Here is a 23,717-nt window from a genome sequence, read left to right as displayed (position 1 = left end):
TTGGCCTAAAAGCAAAATGCTATGTGTGGCGAAAAACTAACATTGCAGATCACCCTGAACACACCATGTCAGCAGGGACAGGGAAGCTGGTCAAAGTTGATGGGAAGATAGATGGAGCCAAATACAGGGCAATCTAAGAAGAAAACCTGTTAGAGTCTTCAAAAGACTTGAGACTGGGGTAGAGGTTCACCTTCCAGCAGGACAATGACCCTAAACATACAGCCAGAGCTACAATTAAATGGTTTAGATCTAACCATATTCATGTGTTAGAATGGCCCAGTCAAAGTCCAGACCTAAATCCAATTGAGAATCTGTGGCAAGACTTGAAAATTGCTGTTCACAGACACTCTCCATCCAATCTGACAAGGCTTGAGCTACTTTGCAAAGAAGAATGGGCAAAAATTTTACTCTCTAGATGTACAAAACTGGTAGAGACATACCCAAAAAGACTTGCAGCTGTAATTGCAGCAAAAGGTGGTTCTACAAATTACTGACTCCCGGGGGGGGGGGGGCTGAATACAAATGTACGCCACACTTTTCAGATATTTATTTGTAAAGAATTTTGAAAACATTTATAATTTTCCTTCCACTTCACAATCATGTGCCACTTTGTCTTGGTCTATCACATAAAATCCCAATTAAATACATTTACGTTTTTGGTTGTAACATGACAACATGTGGAAAATTTCAAGGGGTATGAATACTCGTTCAAGGCACTGTAAATCTCAAATACAAGTATAATATCCCAATGTTTCAACTGTAAGTGATGACTGTTCTAATACATATATACTGTATATATACAGTATATATATATATATATATATATATATATATATATATACACACACACACACACACACACGATCAGCCATAACATCATGACCATTGACAGGTAAAGCAAATAACTTTGATTATCTCATTACAATGGCACCTGAAAGGGGATGGGGTACGTTAGGGAGCAAGTGACCATGTTGTCCTGGAAGTTAAAGTGCTGAAAACAGAAAAAATTGGCAAGTATAAGGATTTGAGCAAGTTTGCCAAGGCCCAATTGTAATGGCTAGATGACTGGGTCAGAGCAACTTCAAAACTGCAACTCTTGTGGGATGTTCCCGGTTTGCAGTGGTCAGGATGTAGAAAAATAGTTCCAAGGAAGGAAAACTGGTGACAGGGTCATGGGCAGCCAAGGCTCACTGATACACGTGGGGAGTGAAGGCTGGCCCATGTAGTTTGATCCAAAAGAAAGGCTACTCTAGCTCAAATTGCTGAAAAGGTTAATGCTGTCTTCAATAGAAAGGTGTCAGAACACACAGTATATTGCAGTTTGTTGTGTTTGGAGCTGCAAAGATATAGACCGGCCAGGGCGATGAAGGTCAGGTCATAGAGGCTGACCTGTTTCCACAGCCAAAAGCACCAACAATGGGCATGTGAGCATTAGAACTAGACCATAGGAGCAATGAAAGAAGATGTGCTGGTCTGATGAGTTCAAGAATGGTTGGGATACAAAAAAATTAGTTTGAAGTGTTGCCCTGGCCTCCAAATTCTTTAGTTCTCAATCATTGGCACAGCTTTGCTTGGTAGCCAGTCAGCTTCTAACATCAGCTTATTCAGTTAAGCTTTGACAAAAAAAATAGAAGCTGATTGGTTACTATGCAGAGCTGCACCAGATTTTGCACACTCCAGTTTTAGTAAATCAACCCCACAGTGTGTATATATATATATATATATATATATATATATATATATATATATATATATATATATATATATTTACATATATATATGTAGCAATAACTCTCGGTGGAGCTGCTGGTTTAAAGCGGGCTGTTACCGTCACCTTCGTTACCTCTATTTCACCAGAACCGGGTCTAGGGTCCCGTTGAGTTTAATACCAGACAATGTAGGCACCGGACACTTGAGTATCTTTTCCAATGCTTTAATAAATGTAAATTGAAGGAAGTAGCAGGAAAGAGGTAGAAGGAGAGTTGCAGGGAAGTTCAAATACCTTTTCTTGGTGTAGTATTAGGAAATGAGAGCTTGTAGATGAATGTACTCTCTCTTTATAGTTGAATCTTTGCTTCTGGGCCCACCCACACGCTGCAGCGATGTGGGCCTCCCGGACAGAGGACCACAAGGTAGTACTCCTAGCACATACCTGTCGGTCAGGAGGGTCAGCAGGTGGAACGAAAACGAACCCTAAAACATGGCGTCTGTTCCATAAATACCCTCTCCCAGAATGCAACTCGGAGGACCACCTCCACCGAGTTATCCCCGGGACAGAGGAGCACTCATACGCTTCAACGTGTTGCCTTTCCAACACCGACCCATGGTGACAACGACACCCACAGGCACAGTGTGAAACTACATGCAACTCAGCCAAGCTGGAACATTCTTCCTATCAAATAAGAAAAAAGTGGGTAATAGTAGTTTACAGCAGGGGGCTTTCTATGAAAAACTATATAAAAAATGAATATGTTGAAAGCATTCATTAGAAAAATTAAATAACAATTGCAAAAAGTCCATTTTGTGAACAGATCCAAAATAAATATTTTCATTTTCTATATTAGACAGAGTATTGTTTTAGTAACTTGATATATTAACGGGACAAATTGGATTGCGCAAACAAATCAAATTAATTTATTATTAAATTCTTTTGGTACATAATTAATGTAAAGGTGCCCATTACGTTTATTTTAACAATGCAAATCCTTTTTAGCAGCACAAGTGACCCCATTTACTATTTTCACACAACTATAGTAAACTTTTCCACCAATTTGTCAAATAAATGCTTCCTAATGCTGACCAGTGTTGAAGCTTTTGGAGTTTACACATGCGCACTGCAGAGTATTACTGGGAACACTTGTAGTTTTGGACTTAAAATGTTAAGTTTACCGATTGCAAACAAATGTACTATACTATACTATGTCCATTAAATAGACAAAAATAATCTATACTATTTAAAAATGCAATATTTTTGTTCAATCGGCTGTCAAAATGTGAGTGGCATGGCTGTTGTTGGAGGGGTGGATGTGGCCGTTAGTACATGGATGGATGTAAAATGATGTGCATTCTGAAGATGGAGAATCCAATGGGCATTATTAGTCCATGACTGGGGGTTCCAGATAACCATCAATCCATGGGTATGGGGTAAGGTTTACAGTCAGCCCTGCAGTTTTGAATGACCATCAGTCCATTGGTATGAGGTAGAGATTATAATACTGTCAGCCCTGAAGTGGGGGGAGGGGTGTAAATAACCATCGAGGTATGGGTTTAGGGTGCGGTTCACGGTAAGTCCTGGTTGGGGGTTGCAGAAGGTTATATTATGCTACACAGTGTTATACTATGGCATGCAGTGCTGTTGGATACCCTTGTGTAATCCCCCGCCCCTTCCCACCATCCTCCAATTGCCTCAGTTCCAGAGACCTAACTGTCCTTTTCAAAACTCTTTTTGCTCTCTGTATCAGCAGCAAGCGTTTGCTTGCAGACTCTTTTTTGGATTTATTAATGTCTTCTCCAACTTTTTGGGTAGAAGATAGTGGGATAACTATGGAGGAAGAGGGTGGTTCAGTCACTCTAAAGGGAGGTGACCACAGCAGGGAGTATCAACTGACAGGAATATGCAGCAGCTGGAGCTCTGGCAAAGGCCTCTGTTACCACTAAGGCCAGTCCAGCCTCCTCTGTAGTGTAGTTCTTTTTGAATGTGTTCACTGTCAAAAACAGTGTTGTGACCTACAACCTCTCCAGGACGTGCATGTGTCACAGAAAGCCTAATATTACTGGTCCATGATGCACAAGTACATGAATTAGCAAAACAGAGGTTGGCGAGTGCACCTGACATAGACAAGGCAGACCCAGTATCTCAATATCAATTAAGCAGACCTTCTGGTGCCAGAACTGCTTTCATACAAACAAGTGGAAACAGCCCCCATCTGCCATCTCATGGACTGCTAGGGTGGCAGAAACCCAGCTGCCAATACTTTTCCCAGAAGGCCTGTCTTGCCCTCTACCTTAACTTGGAGGAAAATGTATATTTGTTATATTTGTTGCTGGATTTTTCTGTTGATGGCAGGGTACACATGAACACAGATACTTGGTCCAGTAAGCATGGGAAGCAGTGCTAAATATCGTCACATATATTACACTGAGATAACCTTATGGTGCCTGGGAATGAGATATATGCAGCAGGGGTCACAACACTGGACTTCCTGGTACAGCTCCATTGTTTTATGGGATCTTGTAGAAGCTCTATGAGCACTACCTCTTCCTCTTCAGTGGCCTTATTGTGCAAGTGCTCTTCAGCATCAGTGCCAGTGGGCCCTCCTCAATCTCCCCAGAGCCTATGCATTGTCCCAGGCAAAACTCTGCTATGCAACGCTGCAGGTTGTATACTGGACCTGGGGGAAGGAGACACACCAGGCAAGAGCTACTGTCATTTCCCCAGACCCAGAGTACGAAGTGACTTACCCCATGCCAGCTGAAAACTGACAAGGTCAAAGACTAATACAAATGCACCACTTTAAAGAAATGCTTCAACAGTGCTTATTTGCTGTATTTCCCGATAGAGTCAGGGATCCCTCTGCTGACCAATGTTCCACTGCTGCTAACATCCTTTTAGGGATTGGAAGTAGCAGCAGCCTCAGCATAGCTTTGTAAAGTTTTTTTCAAGTCACGGTGGCCAGACCCAACTACTGGTGCTAATCATAGGCTACAATTTTGAATGTAGGAAATCTCTTTCCACATGTCTCCAAAATTTGAGGCCAATTCAGGCTAATAGGGATGAGGATAAAGTTTACAGAGACAAAGGCAGGCCATACATGGTTCTAATTCTGAACAAATTTTCTTTCAAAAATCTTTTCAAAGAATTTTCGTTCGAATTTCGCACCATTAGTGGGACACAGCAATGGCTGATTTTCATGTGGCTATCGAATTTGAGTGATCGGACATGTTGGAAATTTTTTGAAAAACTAACGATTTTCTAATCAATGATGGGAGAATCGTGTGAGAAATATAATTGAAAAAGGAATGCACATGAGTGCAAGAAAAGAAAATTCTCGGAAAGAAAAGAAGATTCCCAGACACGAAAATTCTTTTCCGTAGCAACATGAGGTGAAATTGAAGGCTTGGTTCGTCGAGTTTCGAAAATCAATGGTGCCACCATCGGATCAGAAAAACGCACTAAATTTCTGATTTTGAAAAGAAAATTTGTTTGAAATTCGTCCATGTATGGGCTGCCAATGGGTTCACTGCAAGCTGTAACTTTTTCCCAATCACTGGACAGGTGAACTAAACAGTCTGTCTGCCCACCCACCCAAGTGAACCCCTAGTTGCTGCAGAAGTCATACATTTAGTAGCAATTTTTGGATTTTTTGTTCAAAGAATGTGTCCATGACTCAAACCCAAATAGATTCCCCCATCACTACAGGCTAAAAGTGTTTTGTCCTGCCCTTTTATTCTACTGTAACAGCGGCTATAGTAGAGTTTTTTTAATACTAATTAATGCATGTGTAAACATTCTCCTAAATGACTTAAAACCAGCAGCGCTCCTGAGCCATCTGAAGCATCCTGAGCTATCTCCTGTTAGCATGTTTTGAGTTTATCGGTTGATTGGAAGGGTACTGTTGGTAGCAAAGACATTAACAAAGGCCCATCTTTCCAAGCCATGTGGACTCAGAGGGGGTTATTTACTAAAGGCAAATCCACTTTGCACTACAAGTGCAAAGTGCACTTGAAATTGCACTGAAAGTGCACTTGGAAGTGCAGTCGCTGTAGATCCGAGGGGGGCATGCAAGGAAAATAAAAAACAGCATTTTAGCTTGCACATGATTTGATAATAAAATCAGCAGAGCTTCCCCTCGTTTCAGATCTACCCCTTAGAATTAAAGCGACTGCACTTCCAAGTGCACTAGAAGTGCAAACTGCAAAGTGCAAAGTGTATTTGCCTTTCATAAATAACCCCCAGTGTGTAGATTACATCATTAGTCCAGATATCGTATGACTGTGGGTATCTTGTTTATGGTAGGGGGGACACCCCAACCCCCAATTCTTGACCATGCACCAATGCCAGCTTTGCACATCTTCAGAAACCTACTCTGATTATCCTGTTTTTGTAACTAAGAAGTATTATTAGACTTCGCAGCTATATTCTTAAAGGTCAGATAATAGAGTCCAATATCATTTTAATTGTTGATAAAAAAATTCATATAAAAGCAGTAAATGCATTTTAGGGGCAACACCACTTTTGAAATGCATTGGATATTTTTATATGACTTTGCTATCAACAATCAAAATGATCTTGAACTCTGATCCGATTTGGTCTGGTGCTCCTTTCTGTATTTCTATGGTTTAAAGTGTTTGTTAACCCCCCCAAAAAACCACCGATCCTGTTCCTTTAAAGAATGTTACACAGCACAGTGCTTGTGCTGTGTAATTTGGCACCCTGTAACACCTGTAATACCTAGCTGATCCTGCCTGGCTATCCCCCCCTCTGTAGACCACGATAATCATGGCTGCTGGGCCCCTGACATCATGGTCCATTTGCGTGCTTCCGTCATCCGCAGCCTGCTCTTCGGAGTCAGTCTCCTCTGTCCCCCCTCCTCCCCCCTCCCCTCTCTACATGTCACTTAGTGACAGTGCCGCCCCATCCCCCTCCTGCTGCAGTAATAAAAAATATATCTGTATACTATCCGTTCTGTATGCTAATAGAGTGCCCCGCTGTCTCTGTGTTTCATTAAAATAATACCTCCTTTACCGTATCCCGGCGATCAAGTGACCAGCCGTGTCTCCTCTCTCCTCTCCTCTCGCTTCCCGCTGATGTCAGCGGGGAAACCTCGGCCCCACCTGCTGCTTCTGCAAGACGGGCAGAGAGGAGACACAGCTGGTTACATGAGCGCCAGGAGCCGCTGTGAGATAGGTGAAGGAGGTATTTTTTTAATGAAACACAGAGACAGGGGGCACTGTACTGTATTAGCATACAGAACGGATAGTATATATCACTGAAAGCGGGTTAACAACCACTTTAAGTCACTGTTGGGTGCCCATCGGTCAAAGCCCTGCTGTGTGGGAGCTGCCTTGCCAGTGCTATTGAGCTTGTTTGAAGCTTTCATTCATCTGACTACACTTGCAAATCTAAATGTTCCCAGTGCCTCCTTGAGTATGCTGCTCTGGAGTATATGGGATCATAGACAGAACATTCATACTAATGAAACATATTACTGCAGCCCCTGTGGTGTAATAGGCCATGGCCCTTTATTATAGGTATAATATATTTAAAATTATTATCAACATCTTTTACATCAATATTTACTTGACTTCAATATATTAAGTACAACTTAAAATATATTATATATATATATATTACTAAATATATAGCTCTGCTATATATAAACTCGAGCTATTATATAACTCAATAAAACAACATCCTTCAACACACCAGTTAACAAATTTCAAATGAACATCCCCTTTCAAAGAAAGGGACAAAACCACATAACTAGGGCCACGACAAAGGGGGGGGGACAAGTTATCTTCTGTCTTCTTCTCTCCTTCTGCCTGCTAGTGACGCATCTCTTTTCTTTATATAGATACTTGCTCGTGATAGCCAGTCTTTAATTGGTTAACTGTCAATCAACTGCCAATAAGGTAAGTTTTTTTTTTTAATTAAACTTTAATTTAATTTATTATTTGTCTTCCATGATCCCATAGGTGTTGGGATGAGGACATTCTGCCCCACCTTTCACCTTTATTCCTGAAGGTAACTTATAAAAGAGAAATACATACACTGCCATCCCAGACCTCCTTTTGGAAAGGCTCCAGTTTCCTGTCATGTTGATCCTCTGACTTCAATACCTTCAGAGTCACTGACTAAGAAGGAGTACATAGCAATTGAAGGCAAAACTCTTGCTTTGCATACTTGCTCTAGATCAGTGGCCCAAAGTACGGAAGCTAGAGGACTCCCATGACACCGGCAAGTAGCAATTTCAGGAGTCAATAACTGCAGTCTTTAAATGCCTTTTAAGCCAAATATCTTTACGTGACATATCAACTTTCCTATATGTCCAATATGTAAATTAATTCATGTATTTTATATTTTAAACATACAAAGTACTGAAAAAAAGGAATAAAGTTATTTATTTTAAATGTAGAATAATAACACAGGTTAATTATAAATAAATGCTGGACGCTGCTGTTTATTTTTGCTCTAGCTTATTTTAAAAACACATTCGTAAGTAATTCAATAATTTAAAATAATTAGGTGAAATTATCCCAGATTAAAATTACATTCAAACACTGTAAATATCATTTAATTCAGTTCCCTTCTACCCCTTGAAATAGGCTTTACAATGATCAGAATCTGAGTTTCACTCTAGAGAATTTGCGCACAAGTCCTATAGCCGTAATTTGTGGTGCGTGCGCAATTTACGCACCTGCAATTATTGCTTGCGCTTTTAGTAAACCAAGGTAAGGCTGGGCTGCCTCGCCTGAGGTCAACAGCCTGGCAAGCACGCTTACGACCTTAGTAAATCGGACCCATAATTTATATTGCACATACGCTGCCGTAAAGTTTCTTTGTGTTCATAAATGTTACAGCTGACTTATGAGAAAGTCCCCAGTATTGTTGTAGCTGTTGCTGCATTGTAGAAATGGGTCTGTGCCATTACAATTCAGCACAGTCATAAAAAGTTAATTTAATTTCCTCATTCCAGTGAACAGGTGAAGTAATCTCACTTCTTTTCATCACCCTGGCAATAGTTTTTACAAGCTGGCACCATGGAACAGGCTGTGTCTAGGACCCAGGGAAGATGAAGGCTGGAGCAGCAGGCTTAGCAGGCAGACTCCTCCTTATCTCCAGTGTCAAACTTGACATCAGCTTGCAAGGCGAGCATGGTAACTTGTCCAGCGATCAGAGCTGCAGTCAAATCAGTGGCACGCTTGCTGGAGATATGCGCCTTTCAGTACCCTGTATTCTCAAAGAATGGATTGTCACTTGTGCTGTGTGCTCTGCCTCCTGTCCTGTATCCTCCTCAGCTGCTCAGAAGTGATCCCTCATCCTTCTAACGAAGGTAAGAGACATTCTGTAGCATTTTCCAGGGTGCTGATACTCTGAGCCACTTTCTGCTTCTCTCCTCCAGGATGTCCAGCATCTGTCAGGTCTCATCACCCACCTATATCTATGATTGCTGAGTGTCCCTCATCAACTGGGATGTACTTTATTTTCTTTAAAAATCATTGCTCCATTTTTGCTCAACCATCATCTCCCAAATAATTAAAACCAGCCGCACCGGAGTCTGCAACAGAATCAGGCATGCTGATATTTTATATAGGTTTATTGTTTCTTTAATCAAGACCCATAGAACCCCACGACGGTCCATAAAGGCACTCCATCTTGGGGTACTAAACACTTCAGCCCCTCAGTAGTTAAATCCCTGCAATCTTTGATATCTGTTATACCATTTGTTCAGAATTTAAAAGCAAAGCAAAAAAGATCTATGAAGTTGGATATTGGCCTTTTTTTTTTCCTGCGAGGGATTTCAATAGCTATGCTATTGATAGAGAATTTCAACTAGTTCACTGCAGGCGGTCCTGTCACTTTGTTTCTTTCTTACTGTTGTCTTGGGTTTGTCATCTGTGCTATTACCAATGCAGAATTGAGCATCATAGAGTTCACGCAGCTACACAAATACTTGTGTCATCAAAGTTTGTGAACGTATCAATTCACAGAAAGGAAGTCCTTGGCTTATGCGTCATGGCTTCAGAGCAATCTTTTTTAAAACTGTTATAAGAAAGTCTGAGTAAGGAATTAGGTTGCAGCTATAATGCATCTACACTGCTATTATTGATTATTGATTATAATGTAGGAGTAGTAACTTGGTGATATCTGATATATATATATATATATATATATATATATATATATATATATATATATATATATATATATATATATATATATATATATATATATATATATATATATATATATATAATTTGAAGCATTTAATAAATGGCCATGTGAGTGTGTTACTATATGATTCAAGGTATTTGATATATGGCCATGTGAGCGTGTGTAGCATTACCAGGATAAATACTGATTATATATATATATATATATATATATAATATATAAAGCGAGAGTGAATTGGAGATCTATGTGGATAGATAGATAGATAGATAGATAGATAGATAGATAGATAGATAGATAGATGTACAATGGCACTCACAAGTTGTTGAGCATAAATAATCCAAGGCTTTATTTACCAACATTTTTGTTCACTTTTATCAAGGCACCTTGAATTATTTATGCTCTTTCGAATACTTGTGCGTGCCCTGAGCTTCATGTTTACTTGTTGGGTATCCCTTACAGTGTGTACCCAGGACTTTATTAAACTAAAGTGTACAAGAATCAACTATTGCTATATATAAATGTGTATGCCAAACTGTAACTTTTTTGTCCGATGGCCATTCAAATTAACTTTATGTATCCCACAAACCTCCGGTTTTTTAGATATATATAAAGGACAGACAGACAAGTGGAACTCTTAAAGAAGGCCCTTTTAACTTTTGTTTCATTGTTTGTTACTGTGTGTTATTTTTATATTTTGAATGCAGTGTTGCATATTATTTTGGTGCTATATAAATAAAAAGTAATAATGGTACTATAGATAGATAATAGATTGATAGATAGATAGATAGATAGATAGATAGATAGATAGATAGATAGATAGATAGATAGATAGATACTAGATGGATAGATAGATAGATGGATAGATAGATAGATAGATAGATAGATAGATAGATAGATAGATAGATAGATAGATAGACAAACTGATTTTTTACTTAATGCTGAAGTTGAGCTAGCATCCTATACTGAGGTCCGGTGTTGCCTATCCTCTGTTCCATTGAGTATCGTACTTATACACTCATAAACACCAGCACACTCTGCTGCAGTCATTCACCTGTGTAAACTACGCTAACAACTTTAAAAGCAATTTGGCCGGCACTGTAAGACGCCTCTGGAAAGCCAATTGCTTCAAAAATATGAAACCAACACGCGAGTAGAAAACAAATAGCACTGACAGCTCTCCATGTGTGAGCTTTTATCTGAAAGCAAGGGAATTTATGAGGCAAATACTGTGGCAGGAGTAAATCCTTTGTAATTAAGTTAAGCCATTATTCCTTTGTGAATTGTACTCTTCTGTGACACTATATGCAGCCCTGCTAACCAGTGATAAAAAAACTAAAGTCAAAATAAGTCAGAATGTCCAATGTTTGATTTTATTAGCTCCATGCTTTACGTTTTTCATATATGGTCCTGACGAATGGTCGGCGGAGAAATTATTCTACAGGAAATCCTAAACAGACTGTTCACCTTTCAACTTGCTTAGCTGCATGGTTCTTAGAAATGGGATCTTTTCTTTTTTTTTTTTTTCTATTTTCTGGAATGTTAATGGAAGTTTGCAGGTTTGGAGAGGATTCCCACTGTGTGCAGCAATATGCCAAAAAATTAGAGTAAAACGTGATAAATGTTTTGGTTTGTGTTGCTTTGCCTGGTACAAAGAATGTATGGCAAGGCCCTCCAGCAGTGGCAGAGTTAAAGTCATAATTTACCGCAATAAATCATCTCTCCTGTTTGTTCTACCATCATATAAATATGGTGCTGTGTGATTATATAAAGCTCCGTATTCCCTGTGAGTTTATAAACAACTATTATAGTGCATTATGGGATTACAGAGTGAACCCTTGTTACTGTGTATTATAAGGTGTGTTTATGTGTTCTTGGGTCTGCGTATCGCTTTACAATAAATATACATTAAAGGGTAAATTTTTGATGAATTCTGATTACCGTATTGACATGTCAGATATTACATATGTTGCCAATGCATCATATATTGCCACAAGGAGAGCCAGGAGCTTGTATAGTACTTATAACACACTTATTAAGAGTCCCTTTTAAATATATATGCGCAGTTTGTGTGTTTTATAAATATTATATTTATAATTATTATTATTATTTTTATAAAAATATATTTATATATGTGATATGTGTGTGTTTTTTTCTTTTTTTTTTACTGTTTTACTCACCATTCTAAAAATAATTCTCACTCATTAATCACCAAGGCTTGCCCAAACCATGAATTTCCCATCTCTGCCCTCCACACATCAGTCCTATCTTTCACAGCTGAACAAAGTAGGCAGAATTTAATCATGCCTGTTCCATTTACACTGAATTGGTAACTACAGGAGAATTGAAAGCAACACTCTAAGATGACTGCGGGCAAAGCATGCTCCCAATAAATTGCAATTGCTGTCAGAACAGATGGACCTCAGTGCTAGTTTCCAGGCTTAAAAAATACATGACACCCCTCCTATTCTCGAGGACTGTTTCCTGAATGACCACTTAATTAGGTATTAAACAGCCTTGTTATTCATTTTCCTCTGGCTGCTTAGTGTAATAAATCTGATTCTTATTAGATTTTTTGTTGTTGTTTAGGTGTAGTTTAGCTGGTGGGGCAGTTTATATTAGTCCTGTCTCTAGGCTCATATTAATGATGATACATATTAGTCATCAGACCTTTTTTTGCTGATGATGCGCATAGTGAAAGTTTTGTAAAAAGACATATTCAATAGGGCAGTACCGAGAGCACTGATGATATATAATGTGCAGTAACCCACAGCAACCAATTAAACATTAACTTATAACTGATCTGATCACAGTAATCCAAGATCTGATTGGCTGATCAGGTTTACGTGCTTTGCACATCTTCATTGCCCCTTGTACACCTTGATCAATAGGGTTAACAGACTTTAAACACGATTTTAAAGACCAAAAAAAAAAATCTGAATTTACACTTCAGTCAGGTGAAAATTATAGCCCTATTGATGTTTTTACCTTTCTATATTCTGTATCCTCAGGGCAGCTTAACTCTTTGAGTGTTAGTTGGGGCTTTAGCTGCTGCAGACCTACTTCTCTTAACTCTTTGTTCTTCTCTAAGAAGCATATGGCAGCCAAACCTCTGCAGCTGAAGCATTAAAAACCATGAGGCTTGGGTGATTTTAAGCTCTAAGATGTTTGTTAATTTGTGCCATTGTAGGAGATTTGGGGGCAATTGTGTGATTAATGTTAAGATTAATCTAAAAGAGGTAGTACAACACAAAGAACAGTTGCTGAACAATTTTATGAATGAGTTATTATGTTCATATCCCCTTCATGTTTATGGGGTTGATTAATGCTGAATGCTTTTGCACTGCCACTAAATCGCAAAACAGCATAGCTCTATGAGCTGGGAGATTAGAAATAGTCTATATTCTACGTGAATCAGCGTCAAGCATAGAAGAGTGTAATATTAACTATGGGCGCCTTTTCAGCCATTGCTCGTTAAGTTGTTTGTGCATTCATGCTTATTCAATGGGTAAGTGAAGTGCAAACTGCGCTAACCCAGAACAACCAATCAGCATTCATCTGTTACAAGTCTGCTTTTGGGAAAGTGAAAACTGGTTTCTATGGGTTATTGTCATCGATGTTTACACCGCCTTATTAATTAAGTTCATAAAAATGAATCCCGTTTGAAACCAAAGAAGTACAAAAAAATGAATTGTGAAAAAATGCTATTGATTTATATAGTTGCATAAACACCCTATGTCAAATCAAAGCTATAAACTAGAAGTAAAACACAAGTGTACTATAACAGATACATACAATACCTACATCAGCATAGCAGAATATTTTGCAAAATCAAGCTATAAAGGTGTTAGAAATGGTCAGGATACAATAATATATTTAATATCAATATTAATTATGATCTGTTCTAAACGACTTTACAGAAACTCAATTACCTAAAAGTGTATACACTGTACTCACAGCCCCTGCTGCCTAAAGGAGCTTGTAGCATAATGTCTACTTACACTTAGTTCAGCGTGTAGGGAAGATGATGAACCTATAGCAGATGCTTGCCTATGTATGGATAACAAAATATATCGCAAAGGCAAGCTGAAAAATGTGTACATTTCTGTATAAGATGACCACCTACAGGTTTAAGAGTTAGAAGAAGAGGTAAGGGACCATAATATGTATATAAAGCTAATATTAAATTATGATCTACTCTACTTTACTTTATGTTTTTTATATTGCCCCTTCAAAATTATTATGCAAAAGAGTATATAGACAACTCCCAGTCCCTGCTGCTACAGGAACCTTTAGTACAATGTCTGCTTACACTTAGGTCAGCTTGAGTAGAAGCTGATGAACCTAAGAAGTAAGAGCACCCAAAACAAAGCCATGCATACATAGGGAGAACACACCAACTCCGTGAACATAATGTCCCTGCTGGGAATTGAACCTACAGATGTCAAGCTATGATATTAACCACTTAGCCACTGAACTGACATACACAGGCAGGCTTCATAGGCTGTTTCTAACTGATCTGAAGCAAAAGTTAAACATCGGAGCAGTTATGTGAGAAATTCATTCGGACAAAAGCCCAGAAGGTAATTTTCTACACACAGATGTCGTTCTCATAGGATCCCTGTAAACGCCACTAAATATACATACATCTTGGTGTAGCTGCTTCATATAGAGTGCTTTAGGGCACAAAACTAAATTCCCTTGGTTTATAGTCTTTAACAGTTAACTTTTGACCCAGGTCATTAACAGGATTATTAGTGAATTTACTTAAGCTTTACTGACAGCTCTGATTGTTTGAATAATATTTTCATTTTCAGCCCAGAAAACAAAAAAATCACATCGACTCATTTTGCAAAAAGAATTACTAATTGTCATTAATAGTTTTTAACTATATGTTTTTACTTTAATTTTACTTTTGCAAACTGTTTGATTTCTACAATAATGGAAATTCCTATAGCAATAGATTTGTAAGATGAACGTTGTTGTCTTCTGGGCTAAAACTATCAACACAGAGTAGTGATATGTGGGTTGATTTACTAAGGGTGCAGAGCATGTTCACGTTGTAATGTGAATTTTCACTTTCAAAGAGGATTTTCACTTAGATGTGAATTTTCACTTTCAAAGAGGATTTTCTCTTAGCTCAGTGAATGTTGTAAAAATTTACTTAGCAAAGAGTACCCAATCATGTGCAAGGGAAATAGACAAACACTATTTTTTATAGCAAATGATTGGATGATGGAACTCACCAGAGTTTCACCTCATTCACTAAGCTAAAATTCCCTGTGGTAAGTGAACCCCACATTGCTTCCATAATTGCAGGGCCTCCGTCTAGTACACTTTGATATAAAAGAAAGTTAAGTACTTAAACTTTGATTGAAAGTGAAACTACAACGTGTATGATAGATACGTAGTGTATGAGAGCACAAGATAGATACTATTCTAAAGAGTTTCTGAAAGTATTTGTATGTGATTTTTACATTTTACTAGCTTTTTATGTTTTTTTTAAATATTTTTATACTCTCCCTCTAGGGATATTTATGCCACTGGGTAGATTAGGCTTAGACATTGAGCTAAGTCAATTGCAGGATAAGCAAAATATAGTTTTTTTGTTGTTGTTGCTCAGTAAGTATATTATTTATTTGAGTTGGTCCCTAAGCCTTGATTGAGATAAAATGAGCAGTAAACCTATTGCTTATTTGTTCAATTGATTTGGTAAAAATGTGAATTTTATATTACGTACATCATGTAGAAACTGGTTGTTGCTAGTACTACTGTCTGGTGTATACTTGATTTACATTCCCTGTGTAAATTATATTCTGGGGCTATCATATTTACCAGACTATATAAAAACCATTCTTGTTTTTATTTTTCCTTACTTCTTTTAGGCCGGGTTCACACTAGTTGCGGCCACGGCTCACAGCAAGGGGTCCAGTGCATCCCTGTTCTCTGTTTCAGGTGCGAATCAGGTCTGAATTTTTGCCTGATTTCAGACCTGAAACAGAGCCAAAGACGCACAGGACTCTTCTGCAATGCGCTCCGCGTCCGCCACAGAGGTGTGTGAACCGCCTCCATTGAGAGCCGGTCACACTCTCCTATCTTGCACATCCAATTTGCATCATTGTGAACCCAGCTTTAAAGAGGAGCTTCATTTATACAGACATCATTGGCGAATGGGGGAGCACAATGGCTGACATCTCATTGTGATCGGCTGCCCAGCAAGTCTGGGCTTCCTTATCAGTTTTGCCTGTCTCAAATCCATAGCAACCTGAAATGGAAGGGTTGGGCTCTTTACACTTAAATATAACAATGAATTAATTTTTTATACATTTTATTTGACAGTGTGCCAGGTCTGTTAAAAACAAGGAGGATGTGACTACCAAATTTGTGTAGTAATCAAATATAATTAAGAGTCCAGCCAAGTGTGGCACTTACTTAGATTGGAAGAGCATTGATCAACTCCTATTGATGCTACATATGAGGAGGTAAGCCAAAGTGTGGCATATCCCTCTATGGAGAGTTTATACAATATGTATAGTCTGGTAGGTATACACGCAGGAGAGAAGAACATAGAATTTTGCATCTCTTAATTCAAAGGATCCAAAACACTCATGTATAGGCACCATAAAACCATATAGCTGCTTGGCTATCCATGAAGTGACAAAGGAAGTAGCTGTTGTTAAGCAATACTTTTGCTTGGCAAAGAAACCATAAGGCTGTTCCAAGATATAATTATTCAAGGGCAAAAAATATATAAACTTTGGATTATAAATGATACTGAAAAAAAGAAAACTCAAGAAATATACTATTAATGGCATTCCCTTACGTTCTCATTTTAGTTTTGGAAGTCTGTTAGTTCTTATCACTTCCAAATGTTATAGAAAAGAGAATAATTATTGTACAAAGAGTACATTAAATAAATCCTGTCACCTTTTATTGATGCAATCAGCTGGATTTGCTTAGTGTGCTCTGGGATTTTACACTCCTCCAGACAGAGGGTTGCATGGAGAGACAGAACACTTAATTTCGAGTACACAGAACACTAGGTATGAGGTACACCATCGGTTGCTTAAAATCTGTCTGATTCTTTGTATTAGGGAGGGGGACTAGTCTGGAGACGTACAAATGTAAATGTCGGTTTAGTCGATTCTATAGACAGAAAGTAGGGGGAGTCATAGATAGTAATTTGTATGTTCAGGCCACAAAACAAATCCATACTAAAGATTAAGGACTTGAACTCTGACATGAATAAACACTTCTCAGGATGACTTTCTTCATTAACTCATCCCTTACAGTTAGATTGTAAGCTCCCAAGAGCAGAGCCCTTCTGATCCTCTTGTATTCAATTGTATTGTAACTCTACTGTCTCCCTGTATTTTTTAAACTGCTGCGCAAACTGTAGGAGCTATATAAATTCTGTATAATAATAATACAATTATTAACATAAAAAATAGACATAGTCCATTTATAACATTGAGGACATTCTTAATTGAGAGGGAATAAAGAACAATTCATGAATGGTTGAGTGGAAGCATATACATTTTACTGCTTCTTAAATCACATTTGAAAATGGTAATGTACAACATACAATTACTCTTTTTGTATAAATGACACGATAAAGACGTCTGTCTATTGGTATTTTATTTAGGCCAATGAAATGATTGGTTTTTAATCCTGTTGGGTTGTCAGAAATATTTGCTGTCCTGTACTAGAGATCAGTTTCAGGCAAATGCCATTCAATGCCTTTTTCAGTAAGATGCTGTATTTTATAACCTATATTTAGCGATGGTCTACAGGAGATAAGTGACAAGCATGCTTAAAAGACAGCATAGACTTAAATAAAAGTTGTAACCACCACACAGTCTAAAATAAGCCACCCAAATCATCAAGTATAACAGTTTTTTCTATTTCCTAAAACTATAAGTTGGTATTTACTAAATGTATCACTGCTAAAGTACTCATAAACATGATATTTTCATCCAAATCCAGTAATGGATATGCCTATGCAGACGCTGTCAGCTGACACTTCTCATGAGATTGAGTGATCAGACAGGTTAGATAACACCAAATGGCTAAATATACTATATAATTAATTGTGTTCAGTTAGCACTGCCAGACACCACAGCCAGGTCCTGCACAAAGATTTTTCTGCAGCTAATGCCCCATACACACGATCAGAAATTCCGCTAGCAAAAGTCGGATGTGAGCTTTTGGTTGGAAATTCCGACCGTGTGTATGCACCATCAGACTTTTGCTGGTGGAATTTCCACCAGCAAAAGATTGAGAGCAGGTTCTCTATTTTTCTGATGGAAAAAGTTCCTATCTGAAATTCCGATCGTCTGTAGCAATTAAGACGCGCAAAATTCCTACGCATGCTCAGAAACAATTCGACGCATGCTCGGAAGCATTGAACTTAATTTTCTCGGCTCATCGTAGTGTTGTACATCACCACGTTCTTGACGGTCGAAAGTTCAGAGAACTTTTATGTGACGGTGTGTATGTAAGGCAAGCTTAAACTGAATTCCGTCGGAAAAACCATCCAAGGTTTTTCCAGACAGAAATTCTGATCGTGTGTACGGGGCATTACACTACAGTCGAGCGATTCCAGCTTAGACAGTCTAGGACTCATCCCAGCTGGTTATTGTATAATAAAGGAGAAGCAGTGCTTTGATAGGATAGCCTAATTGCTGCTGTGCAGGAGATTACAGGAGGCTAAAATAAAGACAGATTACAGTTATTCCCATGCTTTTATTTTTATTTTTTAAATTAAATTATTAATTTATAACTGGATCAAAAGTGGTTTACTACTTTATAGAATAATCCTTACAAAAATTTCCATCTCCACCCAACTTCTGTGCGCTCTTCTAAATTGAGGGTCAAAACACACTTTACCACTGCGGTGTGTTAGCACGTTGCAGTGCCATTCATTTTGATTGGCATCTCAACACATTAAGGCAACACAGCTCCAACACACATACGTTGCAGCTCACCATAATGCACTATCATGCATTAAAGTGCACTGCATTGCAAAAACTGGTGCATATATGTTTTATGGACATTTTATTGCTTTGCCAGCCCTTTAATTTTAATGGGCTGCTTTAACACAGTGCTTATGGTGTATAAAAGTCATGTAAACACATGTTGGTTAACCCAGTGCACCAGGAAACCAAGGTCTGAATGGGCCCTATAGAATACACAAGAGATGACACATCTCCTGGGAGGGTTGGAGGAAACACTACTGGAAAATCTCACCATTGGAGTCTTTGGCATAAAAAGCTGATGGATAATTATACTCCCCAGGCCCACCCAAAACTGAAATAACAGTTTTGAATGGATCTTTCCTTGAAAATATGTTTACAGATCAATCTTTTCCTGGCATTTAAAAATGTTGTCCTATATTCAATTTGTTGACTTACAGCTGGTATATACAGTAGATTATTTTACAAACATTTTTTGCTTGGTCTGTTCTTACATAAGCTGTTAAGCAGAGTACTCTGAAATCTTACTTTAGTAATGAATTTTTTATTTTAAACACCACTGCACCGGCACTATTCTTAATTCTAAATGGAATACCTTAGTTAGAGGAGAATAAGAATGTTTGCTGTATGTAGACGAACAAAGCCTACCCATCTTAATCAGTTATTCCTTGTGTAAGTGTTTGATGAATTCTATAGATCTAAATGAGAAGAGTTTTCAGTAATTAGCAGATAGGGAGAACCTAAAAGATCAAGGTTATGCCAAGGTATAATTCTATAGTCTCTATACAAAAAATAATGAGATCGATTTTTTTCAGAATAGATCCTTTACATTATAACATGTAAGTAATAAGTAAAAAAAAAAATTACTGCTGCCTGCTTAGCGATTACTGGCCTACGTTTTAGTGCAAGTAAGGGGGGTTGATTTAGGATATAGAAGCTGTTCACTTAGCAGTAGTGAATGTTCAATTAGCTTAGTGAATAGAGTGAAAGTGGATTCCGCAGTGCGGCTACTGATGATATGTATGGTGGCAGCAGTGTGCCAAGTGCTGGAACACTCTCTACTTTCTAGCACCCAACACTGAAAGAAGCCGAAACTGTCAAGTGGAGTTATCACTGCCCAACAGTTGATCTATAGTCCTGGCTCAACTGGGGGAGAGAGTTTGGCACGGAGAACGTGTTTAGGCCACTTAACACCAAAGCTGGGAGGATGGGGGGGTTAATTTAACAGCCAATCACTGACCACCAATGTTAGGTGGGTTATACATACAGGCTCAAAACTGACCAGCACTGCTGAGGGGTTAACGTTACTACTACCCACCAACGAAGGGAGAAGGGTATCATTGCTCCCAATGATAGCAATGCTGGGGTTTACTACTACAGTGATTGAAGACATTGCTTGGGCTTATTTTACTGCCACATTACAAGCCATACACTATGAAGCAGCACCCCCTATATTGGCAATGCCTTTAGGTAGTTGGCAGGCAGAGCACTACATGCACTATATTTTTATTCCTGATACCTTCAAGCCACATAACTATTTTTAAATATTGGTAACAATGCAGAAAATAGCATCTCTGAACCCTTTTATGTCAGGCAAATTGAGATGCTATAGTCAGTATCTCTACATAAAGTTGCAACTGTACTTACAACTGCTACTTTCCATCCTCCAGCAGTGAATTTTACTCACGCCTTTGGCATGCATTGCATATATTTTTATGATTATTACAAAAAATTATTTTGATGTTGTTGCAGGGGTGTTAAAAAAATGATCTGACCAGGGTGCCAGATATGCTAGGTGCACCACTGTTATACAATCCCTTTAGTTGTACCTAATCAGACAGGCCCTTCTGCTTTATAGTTGTTGGTAGATCTAAAAGCAATTGTACAAGAAGATTGCAGCAGACCAGCTTTAGGAAGATGCCAGAGCTTAGCTTATGGCAAAAGATTATCTTCACATAATCAAATAAAAAAAATGGAATTCACACAGTAACGAACTATGAAAATAGCCTTCACAGAAATAAGAAGTTATACAAAAAAAGAGAATATTTATAAACATATAATGATTCATATTTATATATAAATACATTGAAATGTATAATAAAATCAATGGAAGAAAGAAATATTGGATTATATTACCATTAAAATTTACATTCACATGGAAAGTGGATGCAGAGGAGCATCTAATGCCTTCCTTCCAGCTTGCACTGCTGTCCCATGCTCCATTTGGGAGGCTCACTGGGAGAAGCAGTTGGAATTATTTGGACAGCATGGACTAAAAGCTGCATTTAACATACTGTATGGATAAGTGCAGCTTTATATCATTGCTCAGCCAGCATGAAGATGTGTACTGGGCCAGTCAGTTGACTACTGTTCAAACACATCAGTTAGCGAACATTGATAACATGCATGTTCAAACGAAGCCGGAGTGTTTTTCAAGGATCAAGGTACCCTTTAAAATTATTCACAATCTCAAGTTACCCAATTTAAAATTGTAAAAAACAAAACTAATAGTTTTACAAAACGCAGCAACATCCACACATTTGGGACACCCAACGTTAGAGGGGATTTATTCTTCAAAAACAAGTATACTTTTGCACACTGGTACTGATTAGTATTCCAGTGTTTCTCTTCTTCCTTAGTTTTTCTCCCTCATTCAGCTAATGTAATGTGATCCCAATGCTTATGGAGATGGGCAGGGGAGGGCAAAAACAAGGATGCTGTGCATGATCCCGCTGTCCTGCTTATCAACCAATGAGGTCATTGGATGTTAGGACATCGGCGGCTAGAATGTTGGAAAGGTGCACAATGAAAACCTGTGGCTTTGTGAAATTAAAAGGCAGGCTTGATCCACCCGCTGGCTTGTATACAATTTTTGGGCAATTTTTAGGCATTTTGTCAATGTTTAGCTGAAGAAACCTGAAGGCACCCTGATTGAAAAAGGCTGGCCTAAGGCTGGTCATACAAGGTTCGAATCTCAGCAGGTTCAGCAGGAACAGGCCGAGATTTGAATCGGTAATGGGCAGGCTGAATGTACCAAGTTGATTGATCGATCAACTTGGGTACAATCAGCCTGCCGGATCTCTTGCAATTATTGCTAGCGGCTGCTTTAGCCATTAGTGATAATGATTGTCTTCTCCCAGCGGGGACGGCTTCCCCCGCCCCCCGGACTAAGACATAAAATGCTTCCTGGTGGTAGATTTTGCTTGACAGTTTTCAGAGTAGCCAATCAGAGTAGCAATTCTTTAGGGAATTATTGTTGCTCTTTCTGAAAAATATCCCATTCTCACAGCCAAAGACCCAAGCTCAACCGTGTTAATGTAAGATTATATTTTTAAAATGTAGTTGATTTGTTTGTGGCATGGCTATATAATTTACAATTTGGTCTGCACATCTAACCTAAGCATAGGTGAATGAGGGCACTCTTTACAATAAATGAAAAGTTTATTTTCAGATGTGGCAACATTCTTTTAGATTGTATGACCAAAATACTCTTATGCCCTGTACACACGATTGGACATTCCGACAACAAAATCCTGGATTTATTTCCGACGCATGTTGGCTTAAACCTGTCTTGCATACACACGGTCACACAAATGTTGTCGGAAATTCCGAACATCAAGAACGCGGTGACATACAACACGTACGACGAACCGAGAAAAATGAAGTTCAATAGCCAGTGCAGCTCTTCTGCTTGATTCCGAGCATGCGTGGTATTTTGTGCATCGGAATAGTGTACACACGATCGGAATTTCCAACAACGGATTTTGTTGTCGGAAAATTTGAGATCCAGCTCTCAAATTTTTGTTGTCGGAAATTTCATGAGCAAATGTCTGATGGAGCCTACACAAGCTCACATCGAACATTTGTTGTCGGAAATTCCGACCGCGTATACGTGGCATTAGAGTGGGCAAATAAAATGTAGCAGTTCAATCTTTCTACAGTATTTATACTATAATAGTGCAGCATACAAAAAGCTAATAGAGCTAATGATCCTTGTTCAAGAAAACAGGACAAGTTGGCTTGCCATTACATTTGTTTTGATGGAGATGGGCAAGAGGAGAGATGACAAGCACTATTGCTTTAAGAACAATATCATTCGGAATAAGATGTCTAACTTGATCATCTCTTCCTAAAGATAGAGGCACTAGTCAGTAGGCTTTGCATTAGATATGAAATTGTTTCTCAGTCTAGCCTAAAATGGTCTTCTCCTGTCTATAGGTATAATTAGAGTTGCTTTTTATTTTAACATTTTACAAAGGCTGACAGGTTGACTTTAAGTTTAATTTAGTGACATCACTTCAGAGAAAAAAGTGTGCCTTTTGTATTTTAATATTGCCAACTGTGGCATCCTGCAGACATCCAGCTGTCCAGAAACTTAAAATCCCAGCAGGTTGTCCAAGTTGGCTTTAAACATACCACACTCCTTGAACCCCCAGCCAGTTCTCAGCAGTGACATGGCAAGGACAGTGATATTTAGTGTCAGATGACCCTAATAGAATTATTAGTTGCAGGAGTAGTAGGAGCTTTGGTAGCATTACTAGTAGAGAAAGTAGCATTGTTGTTATGATTTTATTTTTACCCGCCAAAGTTTATGTACAGCAGTGTACAAAAAGTAGTAAAGAAAGAGCTATGTAACAATTACAGTGCAATGTAAAGGGAATGTAAACCATAACAACAAACTATGCTTTTTTGGACCCTTTTGGTCTTCTAAATAAACAATTGAAAGTGTTTTTGTTATATATGTGTGCATTGACTACAGAGCCCTGCACCTCTATGGAAAAGAAGAGACAAGGACACTGATACAATAAGGGAAAGTGGGCTTTGTCACCATAGGACAGAAAGTATGTTTC

At 38.4% G+C, this 23,717-nt stretch overlaps 1 protein-coding gene across 4 annotated transcripts in view; it reads left to right on the top strand.

Moving 5' to 3' along the window:
* The first annotated feature begins 8,846 nt into the window (after positions 1–8,846).
* EPHA3 (EPH receptor A3) overlaps positions 8,847–23,717 on the top strand; it is a 573,384-nt gene continuing 558,513 nt past the window's right edge. For all 4 annotated transcript variants that reach the window (XM_073617000.1, XM_073617002.1, XM_073616999.1 and 1 more), the window contains exon 1: positions 8,847–9,053. In XM_073617000.1, the coding sequence (XP_073473101.1) occupies positions 8,966–9,053 (88 nt within the window). In that variant the 5' untranslated portion in view covers positions 8,847–8,965. The remainder of the gene's footprint in view (positions 9,054–23,717) is intronic.

Source organism: Aquarana catesbeiana, linkage group LG02, assembly GCF_042186555.1.
Source record: "Aquarana catesbeiana isolate 2022-GZ linkage group LG02, ASM4218655v1, whole genome shotgun sequence".
Classification (NCBI taxonomy): domain Eukaryota; kingdom Metazoa; phylum Chordata; class Amphibia; order Anura; family Ranidae; genus Aquarana; species Aquarana catesbeiana.
Note: the sequence above shows the minus strand (reverse complement) of the source record. Positions and strands in the feature narration are given on the sequence as shown.